The 27,273-nt window shown below is 41.6% G+C and overlaps 1 protein-coding gene across 1 annotated transcript; it reads right to left on the bottom strand.

The window, feature by feature from the left end:
- Positions 1 to 546: 546 nt before the first annotated feature.
- tyms (thymidylate synthetase) lies at positions 547 to 27,273 on the bottom strand. Its single transcript, XM_041190028.1, has 7 exons — positions 27,057 to 27,273; positions 18,851 to 18,924; positions 15,507 to 15,681; positions 15,239 to 15,340; positions 14,251 to 14,426; positions 13,178 to 13,249; positions 547 to 1,032 (listed from the first exon to the last, which is right to left on the bottom strand). The coding sequence occupies exons 1-7, from the start codon at positions 27,190 to 27,192 to the stop codon at positions 895 to 897; spliced, it is 873 nt and encodes a 290-aa protein (XP_041045962.1). The 5' UTR covers positions 27,193 to 27,273; the 3' UTR covers positions 547 to 894.

Raw genomic sequence — 27,273 nt, 5'->3', positions numbered from 1 at the left:
AGTGAAGGTTACCACTGCTTTTAACTTTCCAGTTTGCTATCTATGAGTGTACTTCAATGAAATTGTATGCTTACCCTTCTTGCTGATATCACTGCTGTGGAATACCTGGAGATCCCCTAGACTTAGCACCACATTTAAAATAATGTTGAAGAGAAAATCAATACCGAAGAGATCGCTAATTCTTAGAGGTCAGCAATGAGAGCCACTGTTTCACTGCTGATTGCAAAATCCAGCCCATTAATATTGGGCCCAGAGTTTCTGGAATTGGAACAATAATACAGTGGAAAAGATATACTAGTGAGATTAGAAAAGGAAAAATTCAACGCTTTCAAAATTAGGTTTATTGTAAAGAATTACATTACATTATTGTAAAGAATTAGGTTTATTGTAATTATAGTTTGGTTACTGCTTTAGTGACTGAATAGGTCAATTAAATGGGATTCCAAAATTTTTACTGTTGTATTAGGAATTGTTTTCTGTAATTCCATCATTTTTTCTGTGAAAACTACACTACAACTAGTTAATTAAAACTACAACACAATCTTGTTCCAGGGAAATAAAACATGCTTTATTGAAAATTTCAAAAAAAATGACAACTTATATAAACAAAACTACATATTTCAGTATAGGCTTGTGTAAAAAAAAAACTTATATGCTCTTTTATGTTAAACCAGGACAAACTTAATTTGGGCAGATTATTTTCTTACTGCATGTAACGTAACTGTTATCAAGGTCTGAGAAGGATGCAGCTACCACAAAAAAGAAACTGAAGGAACCAGTTCGCACTTTACCAGTGTTTTTTTTTCCCCCTACACTGCCATGGAGTTTCATGCTCTTCTTCCTTCAAGTCTCAGCCTTTTATTTATCATCAGCTCGGGTAGGCAAACGTAAGTATTATACAGCCATTTCCATCTTAATAGTAGGATGTGGATCATAACCTTCTAACTTGAAGTCTTCTGCTTTGAAGTCATTGATATTTTCCACATTGCGCAAGATTTCCAATTTTGGAAAAGGTCTAGGCTTACGCAGGAGCTGTGTCAAAGTAGAACAGTTGAACTTTTACAAAACCTTGCTTTAAATACACTTAAATTATAAACACTACAAGCTTGTGTCTGTAACAATGCAATTTTGTTTAAATGGGAGAAAAGCAAAAAAATCCAGCTAGATGAAAAAATATTTTTTTTAAAAAGGAAACAGAATAGTGTTATATTCCCACAAAACTTTCATAAAGAAGTCCCTTGAATTTGGATGCAAGGCTGTATTATGACACATAACTTATCAGTATTAAAAAAAAATCATCTTACTCCCCACAAGTGCTGGGCACATGGAATACACTCCTAGTAATTGGCTTGGGAAGTTGTCATATTAAAGGTGCTAAATATATGCAAATAGTCTCAGCTGCTCCCTATAAATGCAGAGACGAGAGAGGTCCAAGACTCACTAATTTAGCAGATTTCACTTGATGCACCAAAGGGAACTACAATAGGCTTTAGAATCCCGTTAAGTAGGAAAGAGGAGATAGAGATAGATAGGGGGAGAGACAGAGAGAGAGAGAGAGAGAGAGAGAATACAAATGGATAGGGTTCAAGTTCTTAATTATCTTTCAACTTGCTTATTGAATATCCTGTTGACATTCCCCATTGACACACATGTGAATAATGTCCCTTAGAGGGGAATGTTGGCACCTGGCAACTGTGGACTTGAAACATAGCTTAAAAACATCAATGATTCTTTGATGTGGAAAGGAGTTAACAATATTTAATAAATGCACCTGCTTAACATAACTGATGGATATAGATGACAGACATATTGAAACAGACACTGGAGTGTGATAGTTAACGTGCTTTTGAGACTATAGATGAGACATCTGCAAAATGAAACACAAGTAAGGATTAATTTCCTTGAGCTGAACATAACCCTTCAAGGGTTAAGTGGAAATCTTCCTCCAGACTACGCCATGCATATAAAAGTGCAAATCAATGGCATTGATTTAGAACTGAATGCCAAAATGTGGCTCCAAAACCCTGGAAAAAATACCAGAAGCCAAAGTTACAAAAACATACACAAGGATTTTCCGGTCGTCGGGCTGGCCCGGGACCAGCCAGGAAATGGTCTGCTGCCCGCGATTGTCCCTCGACCGCGATTTCATGCTAGCTGGCCATAGCTGGCTTGAAACTGGCACTGAGAACCTCAGCACTGCCAGTATGGGGGGCACAAGGAGTGCAAACACAGAAGTCTGCGCGTGCGTGGGAGAGACTGAGCATTGAAAGTTCCCTGAAGGCAGAGATTTGCCTCAGGGAGTTGAATATTTGTAGAAACAGAAATTAAGATTTTAAAAATGAGAGAAACATGTCTCCACATATGACTCAGTCACATGAACAGGAACATATTAAAAATAATGCCTAAATTTTTTTTTACTTTAAAAATTACTGTTGGAAACCTTATCCCACCCGTGGATGAGGTTTCAGGAAAGACCAAAGGCTGCCTGGCTGATTTGCCCACCCATCAACCATAAGGTTGGACGGGAAGCGAAAAATTGCTTTTAATTAATTAAGAGCCCTCTTAATTGTCAGTAGGCACACTGCGACTCTCAAGCGCGCACGCCAACCAAAATATCGTGCAAGTGTACGATGACGTCGGGGCGCTCACTTGACATCATCGTGCACTATTTTACGCCGATCAGGTTGGGCATGTGCCCATCCACGGGACATAAAATCCTGCCCATAATTTGACTTCACATCACCCATCAGAGATTGTGCAGAGTCAGCAGAGTAGAGTGGAACTCTTTCGAGTACAAACACGTTTCCATCTGTTCCTATTCAGATGAAGTTACATTGTTTCATAGTTTGCCATTGTGAGATTTGAACTCTTGATCTTGGGGTTACAAACCCAGTATCATAACCACTTGGCTATTTAGGCCAAGCCCCAGAGTAGAGTAGAGTGTATGTGATCTATGGAACAAACAGGCTTGAATTGGCTTCTCCTTACATACCCAAAGGTCAAATTTTGGTGGGTTTCTCCCAACCATCTGCTTCAAAGTAAGCAATTGAGAGAGCCCTTGTTGGAATTTAGCTCCTTCATTCTTATGACATTAATCAGATACAATATATCCCTCAATGCTAATGCGCTCTGATCCATTTGCGATTAAATGCTAATGTTAAGTGCCATAAATACAGTTTATTCTTTTTAATATGAAGTTGTTTAATTCAAATCTGTTACAGATTTAAAAGATTTAACCTTATTTAATTCAAATTTAATATTTTGTTAAAATCAAGGATTTTCAGTAATATCTTCTAATTCATATAAAATGAAGGATACTTCATTTCCAACTCAAGTTTTTAATCCCGCAGTTCCTTGTGATATGACTGGACTTCATATTTCATAAGAAATTAAACTGTGAATGACAAAACAGTTGGGTCAGTTTTCTGCCATAACGACTGACAACGTTTAGTGGTTTCAGGTAAATGGTTTGGAATCTATTTGAATTAAATTAAAGCTGCACGTTAGGAACACTTGCATGTTTTAGCACCTATCTTCCCAAATTGTGTATAAAGCACCATTTAAAAAGCTTATCAATTGAGACCTGGGAAAGCAACGCTAAAATTACCCAATGGGCCACTCTTTCCACTGTTCCCCACCCCCACCCCACCCCAATCAAATTGATATCTGACACTGTTATCCCCATAGGGCCTTTGGAGGAAATTTTAAAAACAAAGCAATTTTCAGTCCATATGGAGATTTGAGCTAATGCAGCCAGCAATGCATGGCCTCTATTTAGAGACTGCATGCGACACACGGGAAGTCTTGGAACAACATTCAATGATGCAAGCAATGAGCCTAGGCATTGAAACAGCTATTCTGACACATGGACATGAATTTTACATTTTTGGCACGTTTTTGGCAGCTAACCTGAAAGTGCGCTATCCACCTACTTCTGCCCCCATCCTTTATATACACACCAAATAAAGCATGTTGCAGCCAATTAGAGCATACCTGACAGGAAGCCAACCAATTATAGCTGCATAGGAAGTTTGCTTACCGACCACAAACCCTTCCCCTTGCTCCTTTCCAAGCTTGCGGTTAATATAAAGGCCAGTTTCTCATGCTTGTTTTTAAATGCAACACCATAATAAGCTCGTGACTTGAGTTAATATAACAAATATTGCTTTGAATTTCTGTTGCAGCCACAGCTACATTGTAATATGAATAACACCTTGGCACGAGGGTTCTGAGAATTGGCACTGCAGGCTAGTATGTCCTGTGGCAGAGGGGTAATACTGCGGCCACAGCTAGAAGAGCTTAAATCAGCCTTTATTAATAATTTTGAAGGCACAAAAGAGATCTTAAAAATGTCATTAAAGATCATGCAGACACTGGCACATTCCCTAGAAGAATCTGCTGGTAAATTCAACCATGGTCCTGCGCTGTCTGCTGTCCTCGTTTTACCTGGCATGAAAGACTCAAACTTTTTAAAATTCAATATCTGCAAATTCAACGGTCAGTATAAAATTGTGGACGATTGGGTTGTTAACAAGCTTAGGAACATAGGAATTAGAAGCAGGAGTATGCCATTCTGCCCTTTGAGCCTGCTCCTCCATTCAATAAAATCATGGCTGATCTGGTTGTCTCAACTCCACTTTGCTGTCTGCTCCCCAAAATCCTCAACTTTCTTGTCTATCAAAAACCTGTCTAACTCTGCTTTGAATAAATTCAATGCCTCAGCCTCCACTTCTTTCTGGGGAAGAAAACTCCACATACTAATGACCCTATGAGAGAAAATATTTCTTCTCATCTCTGCTTAGACGATAGACCTCTTATTCTTAAACTGTGTCCCCTGGTCCTAGTCACTCCCACAAGTGGTAACATCCTCCCGGTATCTACTCCATCAAATCCACTCAGGATCTTACATATTTCAATTAGATAACCTCTCATTCTTCTAAAGTCTAATGGGTATAGGCCCAAACTGTCCAACATTTCTTTATAAGATAAGCCCGATAGCCAGGAATGAGTCGAGTAAGCCTTTGCTGAACTGTTTTAACACAATACTTTTTTTTCCAAATTAGACTAAAACTGCATACAGTATTCCAGATGTGGTCTCACTAAGGCCCTGTAAAGCTGCAGTAAAACTTCCCTACTTTTATATTCCATTCCCCTTGCAATAAATACCAACATTCCATTTATCTTCCTAAACACCTGCTGTATCTGCATACTAACTTTGTGTGATTCATGTACCAGAACACAAGGATCCCTCTGTACCAGAATTCTACAATCTCTCTCCATTTAAATGTGTACTACTTTTCTCTTCTTCCTGCCAAAGTGAACAAGTTCACATTTTCCCAGATATACACCATCTGCCAAATTTCTGCCCACTCACTTGTTTATATCCCTGTTCAAACTCTCTACCTCCTTTGACAGTTACTTTCCTACTTATCTTGGTGGTCTTGGCAAATTTAGTTTCCACACAATTGGTCCTTTCATCCAAATCATTGATGTGGATTACAAATAGTTGAGGCCCCAGCATTGATCACAACTCCACTTGTCACAACTTGCCAATCTGAAAAGGACCCATTTATCTCTAGTCTCTACTTCCTGTTAGCCAATCAATCCTTTATCCATTCCTACATGATGTAATCTTATTTTATGCAGTAACCTTTGATGTGGCACCTTATCAGATGACCTCTGGAAATCCAAGTACACCACATCTACAGGTTCCCCTTTATCCATCTTGTTAGTTATTCAAAAACTCTAGTAAGTTAAACATGATTTCCCTTTCACAAACCCTGATCAAATTATGATTTTTTAAGTATTTTCTAAGCATCCTTAATAATGGATTCTAGTAATTTCCCTATGGTAGATGCCTGCAGTTTCCTATTTTCTGCCTCCCTCCTTTCTTGAATAAAGGTGTTACATTAGCAATTTTCCAATCCATGGGACAATTCCAGATTCAAAGGAATTTTGGAAGATCGTAACCAATGCAACTACCATCTCTGTAGTCACTCCTTTGACACCTTAGGGTGCATGCCAACTGGTCCTGCGGACTGGTCAGACTTTAGGTCTAATCGTTTTCCAAACAGCTTTCCCGAGTGATAGGGATTGTTTTAAGTTCCTCCCTCCAGCTCACTTCTTGATTTTCAAGTATCATTGTGAGGTTTTCCAAGGCCAGGATTTTTACTTTGTCGGGTGAGTGCAGCAGGCAAGCCCTGGAACGATCGCGAAGCCAGCCTCGATTGGACCCCGACATCGATTTCACACTTGCTGACCAATTAACAGCCAGCCAGCATAAATTGTGCGCTGCAGCGCTGCCAAGGTGGGGGCGGGAGGAAGACGAGCGCGCAACTTCACACATGCACACGAGTGCATGAAATGAAAGCTCCCTGAGGCACAGAGCTGCCTCAGCAAGCTGAAGATTTATAATATTTCTGCCCTAAATCTTCTGCAGTGAATATAGATGCAAAATACCTGTGCAACACCTCTGCCATTTCTTTGTTCGCCATTACCAATTCCCCAAATTCACTCTCTAGAGGGCCAGCCATAGCTTTAGTTACATTTTTCCTTAGACCATAAGACGTAGGAACAGAAATAGGCCATTCGGCCCATCAAGCCTTCTGCGCCATTCAATGAGTTTATGGCTGATTTGATAATCCTTAACTCCTTTCCTGCCTTTCCCCTCGATTCCCTTGTTGATTAAAAATCTGTCTATCTCAGCCTTAACTATACTTAATGACCCAGCCTTTACAGCCCTCTGCAGTAAAGAATTCCACAGATTCACTACCCTCTGAGAGAAAAATTCCTCCTCATCTCGGTCTTAAATGGGAAACCCCTTAATATGAGATGACGCCCTCTGGTCCTGGACTATCCCACAAGGGGAAACAACCTCTCACCATCTACCCTGTCAAGCCCCCTAAGAGTCTTATGTTTCAATAAAGTCGCCTCTCATTCTTCTAAACTCTAATGAAACAGGCCTACTCAACCTCTTATAAGAAAATCCGTCCATACCCAGGATCAACCTAGTGAACCTTTCCTGGATTGCCTTCAATGCCAATATATCTTTCCTTAGATAACGGGACCAAAACTGTTCACAGTATTCCATGTATGGTCTAACTAGCGCCTTGCATAGTTTTCCTATTTTCATACCCTTTGAAATAAAGGCCAATATTCCATTTGCCTTCCCTTTTACCTGCTGAACTTGTATGCTAGTTTTTTGGGATTCATGCATGAGGACCCCCAAATACCTCTGTGCTGCAGCTTTCTCCATGTGAATAATATTCGGCTCCTCTATTCTTCCTGCCAAAGTGCATAACCTCACATTTTCCTACATTACATTCCATCTGCCAAGATTTTACCCACTCACAAGCTGTCTATATCCCTCTGTAGACTCCTTGTGTCATCCTCAACACTTGCCTTCACACCTATTTTTGTGTCATCTGCAAACTTGGCGATAGTACATTTACTTCCCTCATCCAAGTTATTAATATATATTGTAAATAATTGTGGCCCCATCATTGATCCCTGTGGCACTCCACTAATGACAGGTTACCATCCTGAAAATGGCTCCCTTATCCCAATTCTGTCTTCAATTAGTTAGCCAATCCTCTACCATGCTAATATACTACCCCCAACACCATGGGCTCTTATCTTGTTAAGTAGCCTTATCGAACGCCTTGTGGAAATCCAAATATATTACATCTACTGGTTCCCCTTTATCTATCCTGCTTGTTACCTCCTCAAAGAATTGTAATAAATTTCTCAGACATGATTTTCCCTTCACGAAGTCTTGCTGACTTTGCTTGATTATATTATGCATTTCTAAATGCTCTGCTATTACATCTTTTAAAATAGACTCTAATTTAAAGCCCTTTCTATTCAAATACTTGTAGAAGCTCTTACTACCTGCTTTTATGTCACGAGCCAGCTTTCTCTCATACTCTTCTTTCTCTTTCTTAAAACACAAGTTCATAAGAGTGTATTTGGGACAATTTCTTAAGAGCAGTACATTCCAGAGCCAATCAGGGAGCAGGTACACCTGGTAATGATTAATGAGATAGGATTAATCAATAACCTCATAGTAATGGAGCCTTTAGGTAACAGCAATCATAACATGATTGAATTTCATGTTCAGTTTGAAGGGTAGAAATGTGAGTCCAAGAAATAGTTGGTTCCTAAAAATTCCTTGCTAGTTCTTAAAATTTGACCAATCTCTGGCCTACCAATAATCTTTGCAAATTTATACAGTGTTTCTTTCAAATTGATACTATCCTTAGCTTCCTTATTCAGCCATGGATGATAGATTCTTTGAGAACGATGTACCTTTCTCACTGGGATAAATTTTTGCTGAGAGTTACTACGTATCTCCTTAAAAGTCTGCCACTGCATTTCTACTGTCCTTGCTTTTAACATAGTTTCCAAATTCTTTCTTCGCTAGATCTGCTTTCATGCCCTGGCCGGGATTTTCTAGCCCCGCCGTGGCAGGACCCACTGCAGGGGGATGTGGCGAGTCAACCAAAAGTTCATCCACTTCAGCAGAACTGGACAATCCCGGCAGTGGGCGGACCCAGAAAATCCTGCCCCCTCATAAATTACCTTTACTCAGGCTTAAAGCACTAGTCTTAAAACTCTCACTTCTACCCTTCAAACTGAACATGAAATTCTATCATGTTATGATCGCTGTCACCTAGAGGCTCCTTTATTATGAGGTTATTGATTAATCCTGTCTCCTGCTCCCTGGTTGGCTCTAGAATGTACTGCACTTAAGAAATTGTCCCAAATACACACTCTTATGAGTTCATGTTCTAGGTTACCTCTGCCAAACTGATTCACCCAATCTATGTGTAAAGCCAGCCATGATTATTGCCATACCTTTCTTTAATGCCCCATTTATTTCTTCTTGTATACCCTGCCCTTCCCTGTAACTACTGTTCAGGGGCCTATAGACTACTCCCACAATTGACCTCTTCCCTTTACCATTTCTTATCTCTACCCAAACTGATTCTACACCTTGCTCTTGAGCCAAGGTCATCTCTCACTACTGTCCTACAGTATTGCAGCAGTTCTAGGCTGCAGCTCACCACTACCTTCTCAAAGGCAACTAGGGATGGGCAATAAATGCTGGCCCAGCCAATGAAGTTCACATCCCGTGAATGAATAAGAAAAAATTAATGACAATCTTGATAACAGAGCTACCCCACCACCTTTTCCTAGCTCTCTTTCTTTTCGAAATGTCAAATACCCTTCAATATTGAGGTCCCAGCCTTGGTCACCCTGCACCCATGTCTCTGTAATGGCTATCAGGTCATTCTTATTTATTTAGTTGTTGATTTGTCCACCACCATTCAGCTCTGCAGTCCTACCACATCCAGCCATGAATGGTGGTGGGCAATTAAACTACTCACTGGAGGAGACTCCACAAATATCCCCATCGTCGATGACAGAGGAGCCCAGGTCATCAGCGCAAAAGATAAGGCTGAAGCATTCGCAACAATCTTCAGCCAGAAGTGCCGAGTGGATGATCCATCTTGGCCTCCTCTGAAGGACCCCAGCATCACAGATGCCAGTCTTCAGCCAATTCGATTCACTTCACGTGATATCAAGAAAGGCTGAAGGCACTGGATACCGCAAAGGCTATGGGCCATGACAATATTCCGGCAATAGTACTGAGGACTTGTGCTCCAGAACTTGCCGCAGCCCCAGCCAAGCTGTTCCAGTACAACTACAACACTGCCATCTACCCGACTTATGTGGAAAAATGCCTTGGCATGTCCTGCACACAAAGAGCAGGATAAATCCAATCCGGCCAATTACCACTCCATCAGTCTACTCTCGATCATCAGTAAAGTAATGGAAGGAGTCATCAAGGAGATGGTCATTGTCTGACACTTGAGACACGAATGTTACTTGCCACTTGTCAGCACAAGCCTGGATATTGTCCAGGTCTTGCTGCGTTTGGACATAGACTGCATTAGTATCCCAGGTCAAAATGGCATGGTTTTGCCGATGGTCAAGAACTATTCTTCAAATTGCACTTAACTATTGTAAACTGGTATCTTTGGACCAACACATCCTTCAAAAAACATAGTTTTTTCATTTTTACAACCAAAGTGAATAACCTCTCATTTTCCCACACTATCTATCCCACTTGCCACCTTGTTGCCCACCCACTTAACCTGTCTATAACCCTTTGTAGCTTCTGTGTCTTTCTCACAGCTTAGAGTTTTATACAGTACCAGCATAAACTCCCTGCTCATATGCTTTAGGCTTTGACCGTTAAAGAAAATTATCCCATGTGCCTTCTCGCCCACCTCGTCTACCTGCCCTGTTACTTTCAGGGAGTTAGAGACATAAACTGCAATGTCCCTTCATTTCCCTTCACATTTCCAAACTGTTCTATTTATTATGTATGCCCTTGTCCTGTCATCATAAATGCACTGCCTCATACTTCTTTGGATTAAATACCATTTGCATAATTATTTCAGGCAGAAAATTTGGTAATAAAACATAATTCTCTGCCATGCAGGTTTAACTCCAAACTAGATTCTATACACTGCAGTTCAAATACAGCAAGCACTTACCTGTTTGAATGCACTCAAAGTAGTGCAGTCGAAAATCATGGGGAATATTAAAACTCTCATGGTTTATTTAAATTGCATCAAAACAAAAAAACTGGACAACTTTTTAAAAATAGAGCTCAGTGAACTTTTTAAAATTTTAACAAAGGAGACACAGGCATTTTATTACATGTGCGCACACAAAACTGAAGTTCCAATGTACAAAATTGAGGGAAATAACACACAATGATTTACATTTAACCCTTTGTAAGTTTAGACAGGAACTAAGAAGGCATTCATTAAATGAGAGAATTAAAAAGGCAGAATAACATTTATCAGAGCACTTCCATTTGGCAGTGACTTACACTCTTACTTTTCCTAAAATTAATAAATGATTTAAAACAAACTGCTTTAAAAGAAGTAACGTTCAACACCAGTCTCGGTGTCTCTCAGACCTCGCTCTCATCACAGGGGAAGTGGACAGTGGTGATCTACAGCAAGCAGCGATGCAGTGATTGACACGGGCCTTGCTCCCTGCCTCGCCCTCCACCCCAAGGGAAGCAACTTCACCATGAAACCTGCTTCTAGTATCCAGTGAGCACTTACTACCTCGTGTCCAGAAAGGAATGCTGCCAACACTGTGCAATAGGCATGGCCCCTTGAAATTGTACTTACACTCAAAGTCCTGGTGGCCAGATTGGCAGCCAAGGCAGGCCGGCTGACAGCCTGGAACAGTTGCAAGAGCCAGCAGCTGGTAACCTTTGCCAGCACAGCCATCTTAGCAATGAAGCGGCTCAAGCCGTGAACACAGATTGCAGCCATGTCCAAGCTGGTGCAAGGCTGATTGGCGACAGCCAGGTCTGGGTGCAAGTCTGAGTGGCATCTGCCCCAGGACTGCTCCCACCCTCATTACTGGCAGAGATTTTCTGGGCTGAGACTCTCTCCTCCTGGCTTTCACTTCTTTAGAAGCGGCAGTTGCCAAGAGAAGGCGGGAGTCAGGAAAAAAATTGAAAGAGTAGAATTCCACAATCCAGTTAGTTTCCACTGTTTGTTTAAAAGTAGGCAAAGTTTAAGATCCCAGCTACTTACTAAGAGAATAAAGCCAGGATTCCAGTTCTTAAACAAGCAAAATAAACTTTACTACAAAAGAGTCAGAAAAGTAAAACAATTTACAATATCTATCTTTCTCTAACATTCAGAATTAACCTTATATACATGTGAATTAACAGGCAAACTGTGGTCGAACACACTACACTGCATAATAAATGGCAGATGCAACCAAGACAGATCCCACTGATTTCTCAGTAACCCACTGAGATTTTAATGTCCACTGTGAGTTACACAATCTTGTTAAAACTCTGTCTCCTTCTTGAGGGAGATTTTAAGTCTTTACTTTCAAAGATCTAGCCTCTGATTTGCCTCCAAATGTTGCTCTGACTCAGACTGCCTCAATGACTGCTCACCTCCTGATCGTTTAATCTCTTCTCCTGAGACTATGTTCCACTAGCTTCCTGAGGCTGCACTCCAGCACCAATTCTCAAGCACAGCTCCAGCTCTACAGCCACACTGAACAGAACATCACTGCTCCAAAAGGTTACCTATCCTCAATGGCCCACAGCATGAAGTCACCAACCTTCTGCTGCTTTCTCAGCTCTCCAGGGCTTCTCCCGAGCCCTCACTACCTGGAGCCTCGTTCTTTGCTCCTCATCCCAGCGGTTTTTCTCCCTGGTGGTTCCCATTGGTGGTCTCCTCCCAATGACTCCTTCCACAGTGGTCTCCCTCCCTGGGTTCCCATCCTCAGTCCCAGGACTCCCTTTGTTATGGTTACAAACCTGGGTCCCGTTTCTGCACATCTTGAGCGCAGCCCTTATGGCCAAACACTTTAACCAAAAAAAAAAAACAAGAATAGAGTGCTACCAGCCTGTCATCTTCTCGTGCTCTGCACATGCGCCAGGCCTCTTAGGCCTGCCAAGAAATGGAGTCCTCAACCTCTGCCCATAGCAAGGCAAGTTCACGTTTACTGACAATCCAAAAGTCCTCTATCAAATGGCAAAAAATTTTCTTCACGGATTATGCTGCCACATTGCTCTGTTTCATAGAAGATTTTAAGTTTGTGATTATAAAAATGATTTTTTTCCCCGAAACTTGAACTGTAACCTAATGTGCACAATTTCAAGGACATTTTGGGTGCAAATTCCTGATTTCACCCAAACAGAAACCCTTGGTACTTGTATTTGGGTGGCCCACTTACAGCAAGAGAATGTTCATTGACACTCCATTAAGATAGGCGTGCAATAATTCTATCAAAAACAAAGTGATTAGAATTCACATTTGTTTTCTGTATCCAGAGGCAACTTAGCAGTAGAGATTTAACTTATTTTAAATTAACTCAGATTGGAGAATGTACAAAAGGAAAAGTGAAATTGCTGGAACAATTATTCTGCTTTTTAGTGTGTAGTGTTAAAATGGTTGTGATATTGAGCATTCCTTTTCAGATAGCCAATGTACTTTGCACCCATACCCTTAGGAATAACAGATTAAACACTAATTCATCTCCATTTGAGTTTTTGTCCTTGTAGGAACTTGCAAGTAGAAATGGTATTAAGGTTACTTCAGGCGATTGAAAGTATATTTACCTGAATCTTCAATGCCTCAATATGGTTCTTGTAAATATGAGCATCACCCAAAGTATGTACAAAATCACCAGGCTGAAAGGAGAGCAAACTGTCATTAGGAGACTATCTGGACACCTGACCAGCATCTAACACTTATCTAGTCAAAGAGTATTGTTACATTTGTTAAACCTTACGAAAAAGTCAGTAAACTGATTATGGAGAAGGAAGAACAAGTGGTCTGACACCTCTGCAACTGACCACTACCATTTTATAGTGACCCAGAAGTTGCAATTAGTTAACTGCAAGGCCATGAGGGTGCACTGTTAGAATGCAGGAAATGACAGCAATTTCTGGAGTATGCACACGTAAAATTAAACATGAAAAGCTAGAGGTTGCTGAAACATGGAAATCCAGAGGTGGCCAAGAGAGATAACCTACTCTTCCACATGGTGCAGGGTTCCAGTTCTTGCCGATAAAATTGGCATCAAAATGACTGAAAAGGCTTGAACTTGCTCTACTTGCCCACTAGCATTACATTAAAAATGGTTGAAAAAGTGAAGTGCTAGTGTTTTCAAGAATACAGAAGTTTTAAAAAGCATGATAATTACTGAACAACCCCAACCTGAAAAATTAATTAGGTGTTACTCTTTCAGAAGAGCATGTTGGAAAATTTTAAAGTTTAAAATAGTTTTTAAAAACTGTGTCTTATTTCTTTTACCTCTCTCCCTTAATTCCATCTGTATTTTCCAAAGCTTATTTTGCTTGAGCATAGAATCATTAAGAGTACTGCACTGTCCCAGATGCTGTATTTTGTACATTTAACATTTCATCCAATCAGTTGGTCCAGGTGGACATAAAAATGTCCACAGTGCACTATTCAAAGAGGAACAGGGAGTTCTTTCAGTAGCTTGGCTAACATGCCTTCTTCAATCAATACCACCAGAAATACTGATTAACCGGCCACTTATCTTATTTGCTGTCTGCAGGATATTGATGTGCTATAATTGCCTACATAATAACAATTACTCTTCAAGAGTAACAAATGCTTTGGTATGGAAAACATATTATATAAATACAAAACAAGCTTAAAATACCTTTAGTCCTGTGATATGTGCAATCATGTATGTCAGCAATGAGTAGCTGGCAATATTGAATGGGACACCAAGGCCCATATCTCCTGACCTCTGATACAGCTGACAAGAGAGCTCTCCATTTACCACATAGAACTGGCACAGAGCATGGCAGGGAGGCAGTGCCATCTGAGGAAGATCTACAGAAACAATAAATTAGGAAATAACGCAACCACTAATTATAGGAGAACACAGCTGGAATTTACTTAATTGCACTGAAACTAAAGTAGAAAGCTTGTACATTCACTGAAATTCAAACTAGTATCTGGCACTCAATGTTAAATGTTTTAGTAAACTCCATTTAGCTTTGTTGCCATGTTTCCAAATTGTTTGACATGGTGACAAATTGCAATTTGATTCAGCTAGTGGAGCTAAGAACAAAAGCTTCATCTCTCCACTAATCTAGCATGATATTGCTTGCACAGTGACCATAGAAGTGAACGGTAACAAAACCATAAAAACTTCAGCACAAAAGGCAGCCAGTAAGTAGAGGCCACATTCATGCATCTACTGGCTCTAATAGCGAGCTATATCCTCTCACACTTACGTATTTTTCTTCATTCGCCAATTTCATCCTAATGCTGCAATTTCCTTTGTTTCAGTTGCTACTTGTGTACACATACCAGCCCAACAACTTTGAACTGGAAGTTGTACATTTGACAAGGGTAGTGGGGAGAGGAAGAACATTGAAATCAGAACTTGACCCATTCTTACTAGACAGCCACACTTGTGTTTTCCAACAGGAGTCACTGGATTGCAAACAACAATCTAATGCCTTTATAACAGGACACTGAGGTCAATGGGAATATCCCAGTGCGACCCCAGCTGAAACTGGCTAATTTAGACGGAATCAAGTCTGGGACCATCTAGCATTCACAGCTCAGCTACATCTTTGCCTTCAACAAGTGAACTCTTGGAGACTCCACCCTCAGAGTTTCTCAGCTTTTTTTACCTTTAGGGTTCCAAGCGCACATAATGATTCTACGATCCTCTGGGTTGTTTTTGATGGTATCAATTACATTCTGGAGCTGATCGACTCCTTGACCAGAGTAATCTACAATCATAAAGTAAGGAACTTAATAAAATTTTAAAAATGCACCCAAAACAGTTCACCAGTTTAAGCTAGGTTTATATTTGTCTATTTGATCCCAACAGAAATACCAATATCCTGGAATCCCAAAATTAATTATCCGAGATATACTATAGCACAATTTCCTAACCTGTATGCATGTCCTTATATTCAGCCCCAAAGTGCCTCCACTGGAAGCCATAAACAGGCCCCAAATCGCCTTCCTCTCGATTTACGAATCCTTGCTTGTCCAGAAAGTCTCGGGATCCATTGGCATCCCAAATTCTAACTCCTTTTTTCGACAACTCGTTAGAATTGGTAGAGCCCTGAAATAAAATTGAAGATAAAGACTGCCAGAAAAGTGAACCTGCAGGAAAACTTATTCTTAGCCAAAGGATTAAAGTTTCTCCTCTGTGGCAGCCTTTCAGTATCTTATCAACCTGGTCATTCTGCACATAAGAGCCATCAAATACTGTCTGGTATCCAAAAAAAGTTGCCAAGCTGTTCCAGATCATGCTTTCATTTAACCTCCTACACCTGCGCTTTCCTATAGGTAACACTGGAGAGTGCACAAGCAGCAGCAGGAATTCTGGTCACTTTCTGCTCTGCAGCCAATTTTGGCACCTCAATTGTTATCCTGACTGAGATTATGGCACAAAACCAAAAAGCACTAAGGTCCTAGATTTAACTCTGACTTTGTGCTAAGTTGGCTAATTAGATATTGTTGTGATACACTTCTTTCAGGTTATTTGACGGTCAAATAACCTGAAAGAACTGATAATCATTCTTCATATGAGACGAGACAAATTCTGAAGTCCAAAGAAAGCATGCACAGGAAAGAAGTTTTCGAAAGTAAAGTTTATATTGTTTACTAAATGAAGAAAATATCCAGGATAACATCTGGATTCTCTTGGCTCCCACACCTGGTTATCAGTTCATCACTGACTCAATTCTACCTGTGTCAATTTTATCCCACCATAGGACACCTGACTTTAACTTTGGACTCACTCCTATTTCCTGGTTTTGAATGTGGACATATAACTTAATCTTGCATTTAACCACAAGTGGCATTTGCTGTGTCTATGCTGATTGCATTTTTGGCTACTGCTCATCACTTCTATTTCGCCTTTTCTCTTCCTTTATTTTTAAAACCTATTTTCTCTTTACCCCCTCTATCCAGTTGTCATGCCTCCCTTCACTTCACCCCTCTCTGGTATTCTGTCTTCCAAATTCCTGTTTCAACCCTTCAGTATTCCTCAACCTTCCTGCTCTCCTGCTGCTGTCCCAGGTTTGACTCCTTCTTAGCAAAGTCTATAGTTTTCCTCTGTGGCTCTTTGGTCAAACTCCAAAAGATCCATAGAATGTCATCATTGCCTCCTTAGGAGCAGCTATCCCAAACGCCCCATCCTGTTCCCTCACCGAACTTCCCATTCAGCACACCTGATTGTTGATAATCTTATCAACCTCATTCCCACCCCGCTCACTATTGGACTTCGGCAGTGGATCAGCTAACACAGTCACACTCCATATATCCCTCCAAGCATTTATTCACTTTTGAATAAGGCCCTTGCCATCAATGAGCTTATTGTGAATGATTACATCAACTTCATAACTTTGACAGAATCCTGGCTGAGGGGTGATGACAACTTCCATCTTAATGAAGCTCCCCTTTTGGCTATACCTTCCAACACTTGCCTTGCCCAATAGCACCATGAAGGCAACACAGCCTTATCACCAGATCACACTGTGATTTGTCCCCCTACTCCTCTGCAACTTTTCCTCCTTTGAGTATCTAACCTTATTCCACCCATCTTAGCTTCATCAAAAATCTTATCTCTACCATCCAACCAAGTAGCACACCAAGTTTATTGTTTTCTCTTTGTGTTTGTACCGAGACACTTCTCATCCTTGCTGATTTCAACCTTCATCTCAACTCATCATGGTCGCTTCTCTGAATTCACTGCCCTTTCTACTCCAAATTTTTCTGTTCACATAACGTCCCCTATTCATATTCTCAACCATCCCTTCGACCTTACCATCTCACATTGACACGATTGAAATAATGAGGCTGAGATTAGGCCAGCTCTGATAATTTCCTTATACGCTCCATATTTACATCTTCTTCCCAACCCCACTTCCCCTGTGTCTGCCACTGGGGAAAAAAAACTAAGTCAATTACACCAGCACTCAAATTCCCAACTCTCTTCCCTTTGGCTCTCTATTCATCATGACATTTCTGTAGCCACCAATCTAGTCAATCATATCTTTCCTTCCATTGTGATGCCCTCAACCCCAGTAAAACCATTACTCTCTCTCTCTCTCTCTCTCTCACACACTTGTATGGCCCTCATCCCCACTCAAGTACTAAAGGCTCAGACTGAACATCTATGGCAGACAATTGATTTAGCCATTCACCGCCAGGTCTGGCTGGTCTACATAGAGTAAAATTGCAAGATCCCGTTCTAGTCCGTCAAAACTGCTCACTATTCCAGGATCATCCTGGAATGAAAAGATAGCCCCCAGCTTCTTTTCTCTATTTCAAACTGGCTTCTTTAAGCCTCTCTCCCTGATCTCCTCCACCCTTACCTTCAACAACTTCTTTGTCATTAAGATGGAGACCTACCACATAACTGCCTCTGCCACTTTCTTCCCTGCCCCTAGCCCACCAAGCCAAACTTCCTCTAAAAATTCCTCCTGCCCTAACCCTGAACTCGCATCCAACTTTCCCGCTAAGCTCCACAGGCACAGGCGCACAGCAGCCTGGAATGTATCCCACAACTCTTGTTCCATATTAAACGTAAAAGCAGTCTGCAAGACATCAGTTTTAAAATTCTTATTCTTGTTTTCAAATTCCTCCATGGCAATGCCCCTCCTTTTCTCTGTAACCTCCTCTTCCAGCCCAAAAGCCTTTTAATATCTGGACTACTGCACATCTGGTCTCTTAAGCATCCTCAATTTTAAAAGCTCTCCACCATTGGTAGCCATGCCTTCAGCTACCTAGGCCCCTAGCTCTGGAACACTCTACCTTGCTCTCTCCTCCTCCTTTAAGACGCTGCTTAAAACCCCAAGATACCCTTTAAAACCACCCTCTTTGACCAAACTTTTGGTGGTCTGTCCTCATACCACCTTATATGGCTCGACATCAAATTTTGTTTACCGATGTTAACACTCAATAGCAGTCTTGGGATATTTTACTACATCAAAAAGGTTCTACATAAATGTTACTTGTTCTATTCATTGCTTTCACGTAACAAGCATTAGTTTTGCAATGAATTTTCAATTACAACCATACAACAATAATTACACTTCCGTGCATTTTTTTCTATTTTTGAATGTGTGCAAAGTATTCAAGGATACAAACATGCGCTAAATAAAAATATTAGTTACTTTGATACATCTAATTAAAGGATGTCACAAAGTGATGCTACTCATCCTGTTATTGCTGCAGCATTTTAGGAACTTTTGTAAAATCTATCACAAATCTACAATGTGTACCTTGATAAACCACAACAGCTCTTCCAGAATTCCTTTCCAGAACACTCGTTTAGTAGTGAGGAGGGGAAAAGAATCTGAAACACAAAATTTAATGACTTTAATTAATAACTTTGTTAACAGCATGCAGAAAAATATAACTTGGTGATTGCACTCTTGTGTCTTGGGTTGAACAGCAAAGGCATTTGCTATGTTGCTCACTGATCGTTAGGTGGCTTCAGTGCAAATTTAGCAAACTCCTTACTTTTTAAAAAAATTTCTTTCACGGGATGTGGGCATCACTGGCTAAGCCAGCATTTATTGGCCTTCAATAAATGCCCTTGAGAAGATGGCGGTGAGTCACCTTCTTAAACCGCCACAGTCCATGTGGTGTTAGGAAAGGAGTTCCAGGATTTTGATCCAGTGACAATGAAGGAATGATGATATGGTTCCAAGTCAAGGTGGTGTGTGGCTTAGAGGAGAACTTGCAGGTGGTGGTGTTCCCATGCATCTGCTGCCTTTGCCCTTCTAGGTGGTAGAGGTCATAGGTTTGGCTGGCAAAGCAACCTTGGTGAATTGCTGCAGTGCATCTTGTAGATGGTACACATTGCTATGCCACTGTGTATCAGTAATGGAGGGAGCAAATATTTAAGATGGTGCATGGGGTGCCAATCAAGTGGGCTGCTTTGTGCTGGATGGTGTTGAGTCTCAAGTATTGTTGCAGCTACACTCATCCAGTCAAGTGGAGAGTATTCCATCACGCTCATGACTTGTGCCTTCTAGATGGTGGGCAGATTTTGGGAGTCAGGAGTTGAGTTACTCGCCACAGAATTACCAGCTCCACTGATCTTGCAGCCATAGTATTTATTTGGCTGGTCCAGTTCAGTTTCTGGTCAATTCCCCCTCCAGATGTTGCTGGAGGAGGATTGAGCAGTGTGAGTGCCATCGAATGTTATGGGGAGATGATTCTCTTTGCTTGGCAATTGTGTGGGGTGAAAAGGATGGTTAGCACTGTTAATAAGGGATGAGATCAGTACATTAGTAAGAAAGGATCTTAGATCAAAGGATCAAGATATAGAATGTTTTGATGGAGCTAAGAAACAGTAAGGGGCAACAAACATTGCTGTTGTTTACCACTATAGTTTGGTGGCATGTAATGTTGGACATGGTAACCTGGGCAATACAGGAATAATGGGAGACCTCAATTTGCTTGAGACTGGGTAAACATAATTACCAGTAATTCTGTGGAGGATGACTTCCAGAGTGTGTACACAATAGGTTTCTGGAGCAGTATGTTGAGGAACCAACTAGGGATCAGGCTATTTTAGATTTAGTATTATCTAATGAGAAAGGCTTAATTAATAACCTTGCTGTAAAGGAGCCATTAGGATATGATAATGTAAAACTCTTAAATTTGAAAGTGATTTAGTTCATTCTGAAACTAGGGTCTTAAATTTGAGCAAAGGAAATTATGAAGGTATGAGGGGCAAATTGGCTATGGTTAATTGGGAAAATACATTAAAAGTTTTGACGGTGGACAGGCAACGGTTAGTATTTAAACTATTACATGGCCTATAGCAAGTATACATTCCTCTAAGACACAAAAATCCAACTGAATCAACTGTGGCTAACAAAAAAGGTTAAAGATTTTTTTATGGGCGTCACTGGCGAGGCCAGCATTTATTGCCCATCCCTAATTGCCCATGATAAGCTGCATGGCTTGCTAGACCATTTCAGAGGGCATTTAATCCACATTGCTGTGCATCTAAAATCACATGTCGGAAAGGACAGCAAATTTCCTTCCCTAAAAGAAATTAATGAACCAGGTGGGTTTTTATGACAATTGACAATGGTTTCATGATCATTAAGACTTTTAACTCTAGATTTTTATTGAATTCAAATTCTCCCATCTGCAATGGTGGGATTCGAACCCTGGTCCCCAGTCCCCAGGTCTCTGGATTATTAGTCCAGTGACAATACCACTACGCCACTGGCTCCCCTTATAAGGTTGCCAAAAAAAGGGTTAAGCCCAAGGACTGGGGGCAATTCAGAATCCAACAAAGGATGACCAAAAAACTGATAAAGAATGAAAAATAGAATATGAATGCAAGCTAGTGAGTAACATACAAGGAGGTCTATAAAAGCTTCTTTAAGTATGTGGAAAGGAAAAAAAGATTAGCAAGGACAAGTATGGGTCCATTACAGGCAGAGACAAGAAAACTTATAATGGATAGGGAAATGGCAACGAAACAACAATTACTTTGTGTCTGTCTTCACATGGGACGATACAGAAAATCTCCCAGAAATACTAGGGGACCAAGAAACTAGTGAAAACGAGGAACTGAAAGAAATCCATATTAATAAAGAGGCAGTACTTGAAAAATTGGACGAGAGGTTGATAAATCCCTTGAACCAGATGAGCTGCATCGCAGACTGTTGGAGGAGGTGGCTACAGAGATAGTGGATGCAAGGATGCAAGAACTGTTATCTTTCAAAATTCTATAGATTCTGGAAAGGTTCTTGCAGACTGAAAAGTAGCAAATGTAACCCCACTATTTAAGAAGGTGGCGGGGGGAGTTGGGGGAAGGGAGGGGCTAACTGAAAACTAAAGATCTGTTAGTTTGACATCAATAGCAGGGAAAATGTTAGAATATATAATAAAGGATGTGATAACTGGACATTTGAAAAATAACAATATGATTGGGCAGAATCAACATGGATTCTTGAAAAGGAAATCATGTTTGATAAACCTGTTGGAGCTTTTTGAGGACGTTACTTGTAGTTTAGATAAAGGAGAACCAGTGGATGTGGTGTATCTGGATTTTTGGATGGGCTTTCGATAAGGTCCCACACAGGAGATTAGTAAACAAAATGAGAACACATGGGATTGGGGGTAATATACTGCTATGGGTTGAGAATTTGTTAACAGACAGAAAACAGAGTAGGAATAAACAAGTCATTCTCAGGATGGCAGGCTGTTACTAGAATGGTACTGCAAGGTTAAGGGCTTGGGCCTATATAATCTATATAAATAATTTAGATGTGGGGACTAAATGTATCTCCAATATTGCTGATGACAAAACTAGATGGGAATATGGGCTGAGGAGGATGCAAGGAGGATCCAAGGGGATTTGGACAGGCTAAGTGAGTGGGCAAGAACATGGCAGATGGAATATAAAGGTGAATAAGTGTGAAGTTATCCACTTCTTTGGAAAAAATAAAGGCAAAGTATTTATTAAATGGTGAGAAGTTGAAACTGTTGATGTCCAAAAGGGACCTAGGTATTCTTCTTCATGAGTCACTAGAAGCTAACATGCAAGTGAGGCAAGCATCTAGGAAGGCAAATAGTATGTTGGCCTTCATCACAAGGGGATTTGAGTACAGGAGTAAAGATGTTTTGCTGCAGTTGTATAGAGCCTTCGGAAGACTACATCTGGAACATTGTGTAGAATTTTGGTTTCATCTGGGGAAGGATGTATTTGCCATGGAGGGAGTGCAACAGAGGTTCACCAGACTAATCCCTGGGATGGTGGGATTATTTGATGAGGAGAGATTGAGGAAACTGGGCCTGTATTCTCTACAGTTTCAAAGAGGGCAGCGGTCAGGAACTCCAAGTCCCAGCAGGCCTCAAAGCTTTTGCACAATGCAGGTACCGGCCAGAGGCAAGAGACAGGGACATGTCCCTGTCAAGTTAAAGAGAGGAGCAGAGAAAGAGGCTCTAATTAAAGAAAGTGCTGCAGGTAGTAGCTTAAGCGAAGAAGGCTCAAGGGAAGTCTTGATAATCAAAGAGGGCTCAGGAGGAGCCCTAAAGATGCAAGAAGGCATGGTGACTCCATGTTGTGAACCGTTGGGGTAAAGGTACCTCTTTAGAGCAGTACAGTTCTGTTCAGCATGGCTGAAGAGCTGAGGTTGTGCTGTGAGTTGATGCTTGAGTGCATAGTTGGAAATCCAGGGGAAAAGAATCTCAGGATACGAGACTGAAACCCTGCAAGGTTGACCGCTGCTGATGCCATCCGAGCTGGACCGACTTGTGGGGAGAATTCCAAGGTTAGATCTTCGAAGATGAAGACTGGAATCCCTCATGAGAAAGACAATTTCAGTGAGATTGGTTGACTCAAGTGTTACTGACGTCTGGATGGGTTGTTGAGAAATCTGTGGACTGTGTTTTGGTCACATCTGTGTAGCGTAGGATGTTCAATCACGGTTTGCTTGTTAATTCACAAGTACCTCATATTTACCCCAAATATTAGGAGTATAAGATAGATATTGTAAATTGTTTTATCTTTCTGACCTTATACAATAAAGTTTATTTTTGTTTGTTCAAAACCCCTGGAATCTTGTGGATTTATTCTATTAGCAAGTGTCTTGAATCTCAAACTTGGTCTACTTGATTTTACCAACAACTTGCAGGTCTAGTCAAGGATCATAATAGCAGCATTTAGCTTTTATGTTGCCCAGCTCTTGTTGTATATGAGAACAGGCTGAGGAGTTGCAAAAGACTTTGCAGGTAATGCATGTTAATTTTGACACATATCGAAACCAGACGGTATTTCACTCCCTTGACGTATAACTGGTGGGCAATCATACTCAGCACAGCATGCAGTTCATTGCCTGGTATCTTAACAAAAGGCATTATGCCTTCATTCTAGGGCAGTCTGCTGTGCCATCTGCATTTGAACCACTGCAACAAATCAGGTGGTAACAAGGTGACTGACCACCTGGCTCATGACTCCAGTGGTCAGCACTGACTCAACAAAAGCCATGCTGCCATAGAAAATGCCATCAACTAGACTAAAGGGATTCCACCGTCTGAACTGCTCGAGGAGCCAGAGCATGAGTCATAATTTGATACTATCCGCTACATGTTCTGCGCAACCACCATTTGGGAACAGCCCTTTTTGGTCAGGCTGTGGTCAGCTCATCTGACTGCAGCATCAGAAAAACACAATGTTTTCCTCCATTCATCACAGTCCCACACCTTATCCTCCCTCTGTTACTGACTGTCACAACAGCTGCTTGACAACAATGCTGAAATAAAAACCAGCACAGAACAAACATTCCAAACCAGCTTTATAAATCAAACCATCCAATATCCCACACAAAAGTCAACTAATCACCCATGTGCATTCCCTTGGTACCATTACCTTTGCGTTGCTACCACAGCAGTTGCAGTACAGTTGGTGGAAGGGTGGGCTTGCAGCATGACTTTAAGTAACTTTGGCCCTAGAAGGCCCTGCTTCAAATCACACCATCTTGATAAGGGCAGCAACAGTCTGGGCTGGCTGGCAGACAACAGCAAGGGCAGTGACTTTAACAATCCTAGGAGGCCAGATTGTTGGACTGCTGTGAAACCCTGCAAATCCATGAAAGCTGGAGTACAGCTGGCATGGCAGCTAACGGAACTTGCATAACTTCAGTCTGAGCTTCCGTTGCAGCAGCCAAGGGTTGGGTGGCTTCTGTTTCTATACAAGCTAAGACAACAGATGCTGCATGATGCTTAGGTCTGTAACGATACTAACGGAGTTGGCTGCGCTTCCATATTGAAAAGGATGACTCTGTGCAAAGCACTGTGCCAAGCTAGTGCTGGGATCCTCCAAGCTCCTCAACACTAACTGCAGGTATTCTACCAATATGTCAAGAATTTCAGTGTACATTCCAAGGCCTTAGTCCTTTTCTATAGATTGCCCCATCAAAGTTGTCATCCAAGTCCTCTTCAGTAGGGCTTGTATGCGACCTCACTCTCCAAGTAAGCTGGTACAGCAAGCTTGTCCCCCATCATGGCAGGACCCACTTGTACCCAGTATCTCACCACTAGATCCAGTCTCTAAGTTAACTCCTGAAGTATGTGCAGTGTCAGCATGTGAAATTGAGTAATGTTGCTTCTTCCTCATCACAATCCTCCTGCCCTTTCAGCACTGCCTGGCCAGTTGCGAATCTTGTCTACCTAAAAAGAGAAAGGCACAAAGGGTAAGATTGTAGTGAATAGGGGAGGGGTTGAAGGGGAGAAAAAGAGTTGCAAGCTTATAACTCAGAAAAGATCATCAGACGAGAAGGAAGTGGGATGTGAGGAGGATCTTCAACGGTTTCCGCCCCACTACTGGTCACAGCCTCAGTCATTGATGCTCCAATGATAGCAAGTACTGTCTCCCTCCAAGGGTAGAGGGAAGCACCACCATGCTTGTCCCCTACCAGTTGGCTCCTGCTGGCTCTGGTTATGCATCAACTTGTCTTATAAGGGGAAACTGTAACAATGAGTGTGATACAAATCAGTTTGGGTAATGGGGCTGCCATGATTGAATAGCTGGCAATGTGTGCAAACTTTGAGATGTGACTGAGAGGCTTGCAGCAGTACCAAGTGCGTGAGAGTGAGGTGTGTAAACCGAATGTTAGGTTTGAAGAATTTATACATTTACTGACCTTGACCACTCCTGGAAGTCAGTGCACTTTTACTGCACTGTGCCCAGGTCCTCTGGGCTGCTCTCCTGACGTAGATCACCATAGCTATCTGCTCCCACTGCCTTCTGAGTCAGTCTAGAGGGCCTCCTGTGGACAGATAATATCTCTTCTCCTCTGCACCTCTTCGAACAAGACTATCTGGTCCAACGGCAAAAAAATCTGAGTCCACTCTCTGCCTTCTTGTGTCATCGTTCAGTGCTCTTCTTGCTCACACTCCCTTCTACAACTAGTTCTAGCACTTGCTCCAGCCAGAATTACCGTTCCTTTGAGAGATTACTCTGAGCGGTTTCCAAGTTAAGCTTATGTTCTACAACGGAGTCAAGAGTTACGGTGGGTGCAGGCAGGAAAGTGGAGTTAAGACTACAATCAGATCAGCCGTGATCTTATTGAATGGTGGAGCAGCTCAAGGGGCCAAATGGCCTATTTTTGCTCCTATTTCCTATGTTCTTATGCAGGTGCAAGCTGGCTATAAATAATACAGGCTAGGTTTATGGTGCTAGGTGCTAGCCTTACAATTTTGCATCTTGTTCATGCAGGCAGTCGCTCAACAGCAACTGCAGATGGTTGTCACACTGGAGGTTGGGTGGCAGGCATCTCCATCAGATGCATCATGTGGACCCATGACTGGTGGACTTAGAGGCTGCCAGTCTGTTCCTAGGAGCAATATGACCTCGTGGAAGCTCAACCTTTAACTGAACGTGAGACACCAAGAATTGGCTAAGCATTGTGTAGGCCCTCAAAACATAATGCCCCACATAATGATGTTTGAGGAACGTCTGCAGAATATGCATCATTTGTCAGCAAAGTTTCCTCAGGACAGATTTCATGGCATTTCACCCATTTGCTTATTGCCCCATGTTTCAAGTAGCCCTCCCTGAATGCCACAGGCTGCTGCATCCAATGGTACAGAAGGTCCTTGGGTATACGGTCAAAGAACATAGTGGAGATGTCATTGGCTGCATTCTGACAGAAAAAGCATTTCCTAGGACCTCCGAGTTGGTGATCTTATCCTGCCCCTACAGAGGATACTTCAGAGGCAGCAAAGGTGAAACCGTTCAGCCTTTTCTCTTGTGTAGCATATGTTGTCCAGGTTTCACTACTATTACCTAAAAAGAATTGCACAGCAACGTGCAAAAGGCAGGGGAGTGGCACTGGGTGAATTGCTCTTGCAGAGAGCCAGCACCAACACAAGGGGTTGAATGGCATCCTTCTGTGCTGTAACCATTCTATGGTTCCATATGATTGGACCATTTCAGTCCGGCAATGGATTTGCGCGAGCTGCAATTGGGAATGGCACTAATGCTACTAAATTGGCAACTAAAGCGTTCAGGATCGAATTTCGTGAACCCCAGACTCTTACGGGGATCTTGATCGCTGGGAAGACTACAGCAGTCCCCAGAAATGGAGGAAGGTGGTCACCCTACTGTAAAATATCTCATGGCACAATTCAGAAAGTGGGCATGTTTTATCCCTTAAATAACAATACTGTTTAATTTTCTCATTTCGATACGCATCTGCCGTATTTCCCACAATTATAAACGTTAATTAACTACACTTCAGAAATCTTTGGATGTGAAGAATTATGAGGTGGTGAAATATAAATGCTGAACGTTGTTTTCTTTATTCGTTTAAAAAGTAAGAATTGGCGCCGAATTGGCGCCAAATTTCCGCTTTAACTCAGCACTCGTTCTGCCTAAAAACAGTATTTCTTAAAGAACTGCTCCCGGGCCGCGGTACCGAGGCCCAGCTCGGTCTGTCACCCCCGGTTACTCACCTCTCAGATTGTACCGAGCCTGCATCCCAAACACCGACACGGTACCTGTACCCGTACGGTCATCCTTCTGGAATCCTGTTTCTAGAATGTTCCTGATGTGCTGCAAATACTGACATTCATCACTCATTCCCTCCATCCCCGCACCTGACTAACTGATTCCTCGCAAACCCTTTCCCGCCTCCTGCTTGCTGCAAACTCCAGCAGGCTCGCTTCCATT

Source organism: Carcharodon carcharias, chromosome 6 (genome assembly GCF_017639515.1).
Source record: "Carcharodon carcharias isolate sCarCar2 chromosome 6, sCarCar2.pri, whole genome shotgun sequence".
Lineage (NCBI taxonomy): Eukaryota > Metazoa > Chordata > Chondrichthyes > Lamniformes > Lamnidae > Carcharodon > Carcharodon carcharias.
The sequence above is the reverse complement of the archived record's forward strand: the minus strand, read 5'-3'. Positions and strand labels throughout refer to the sequence as shown.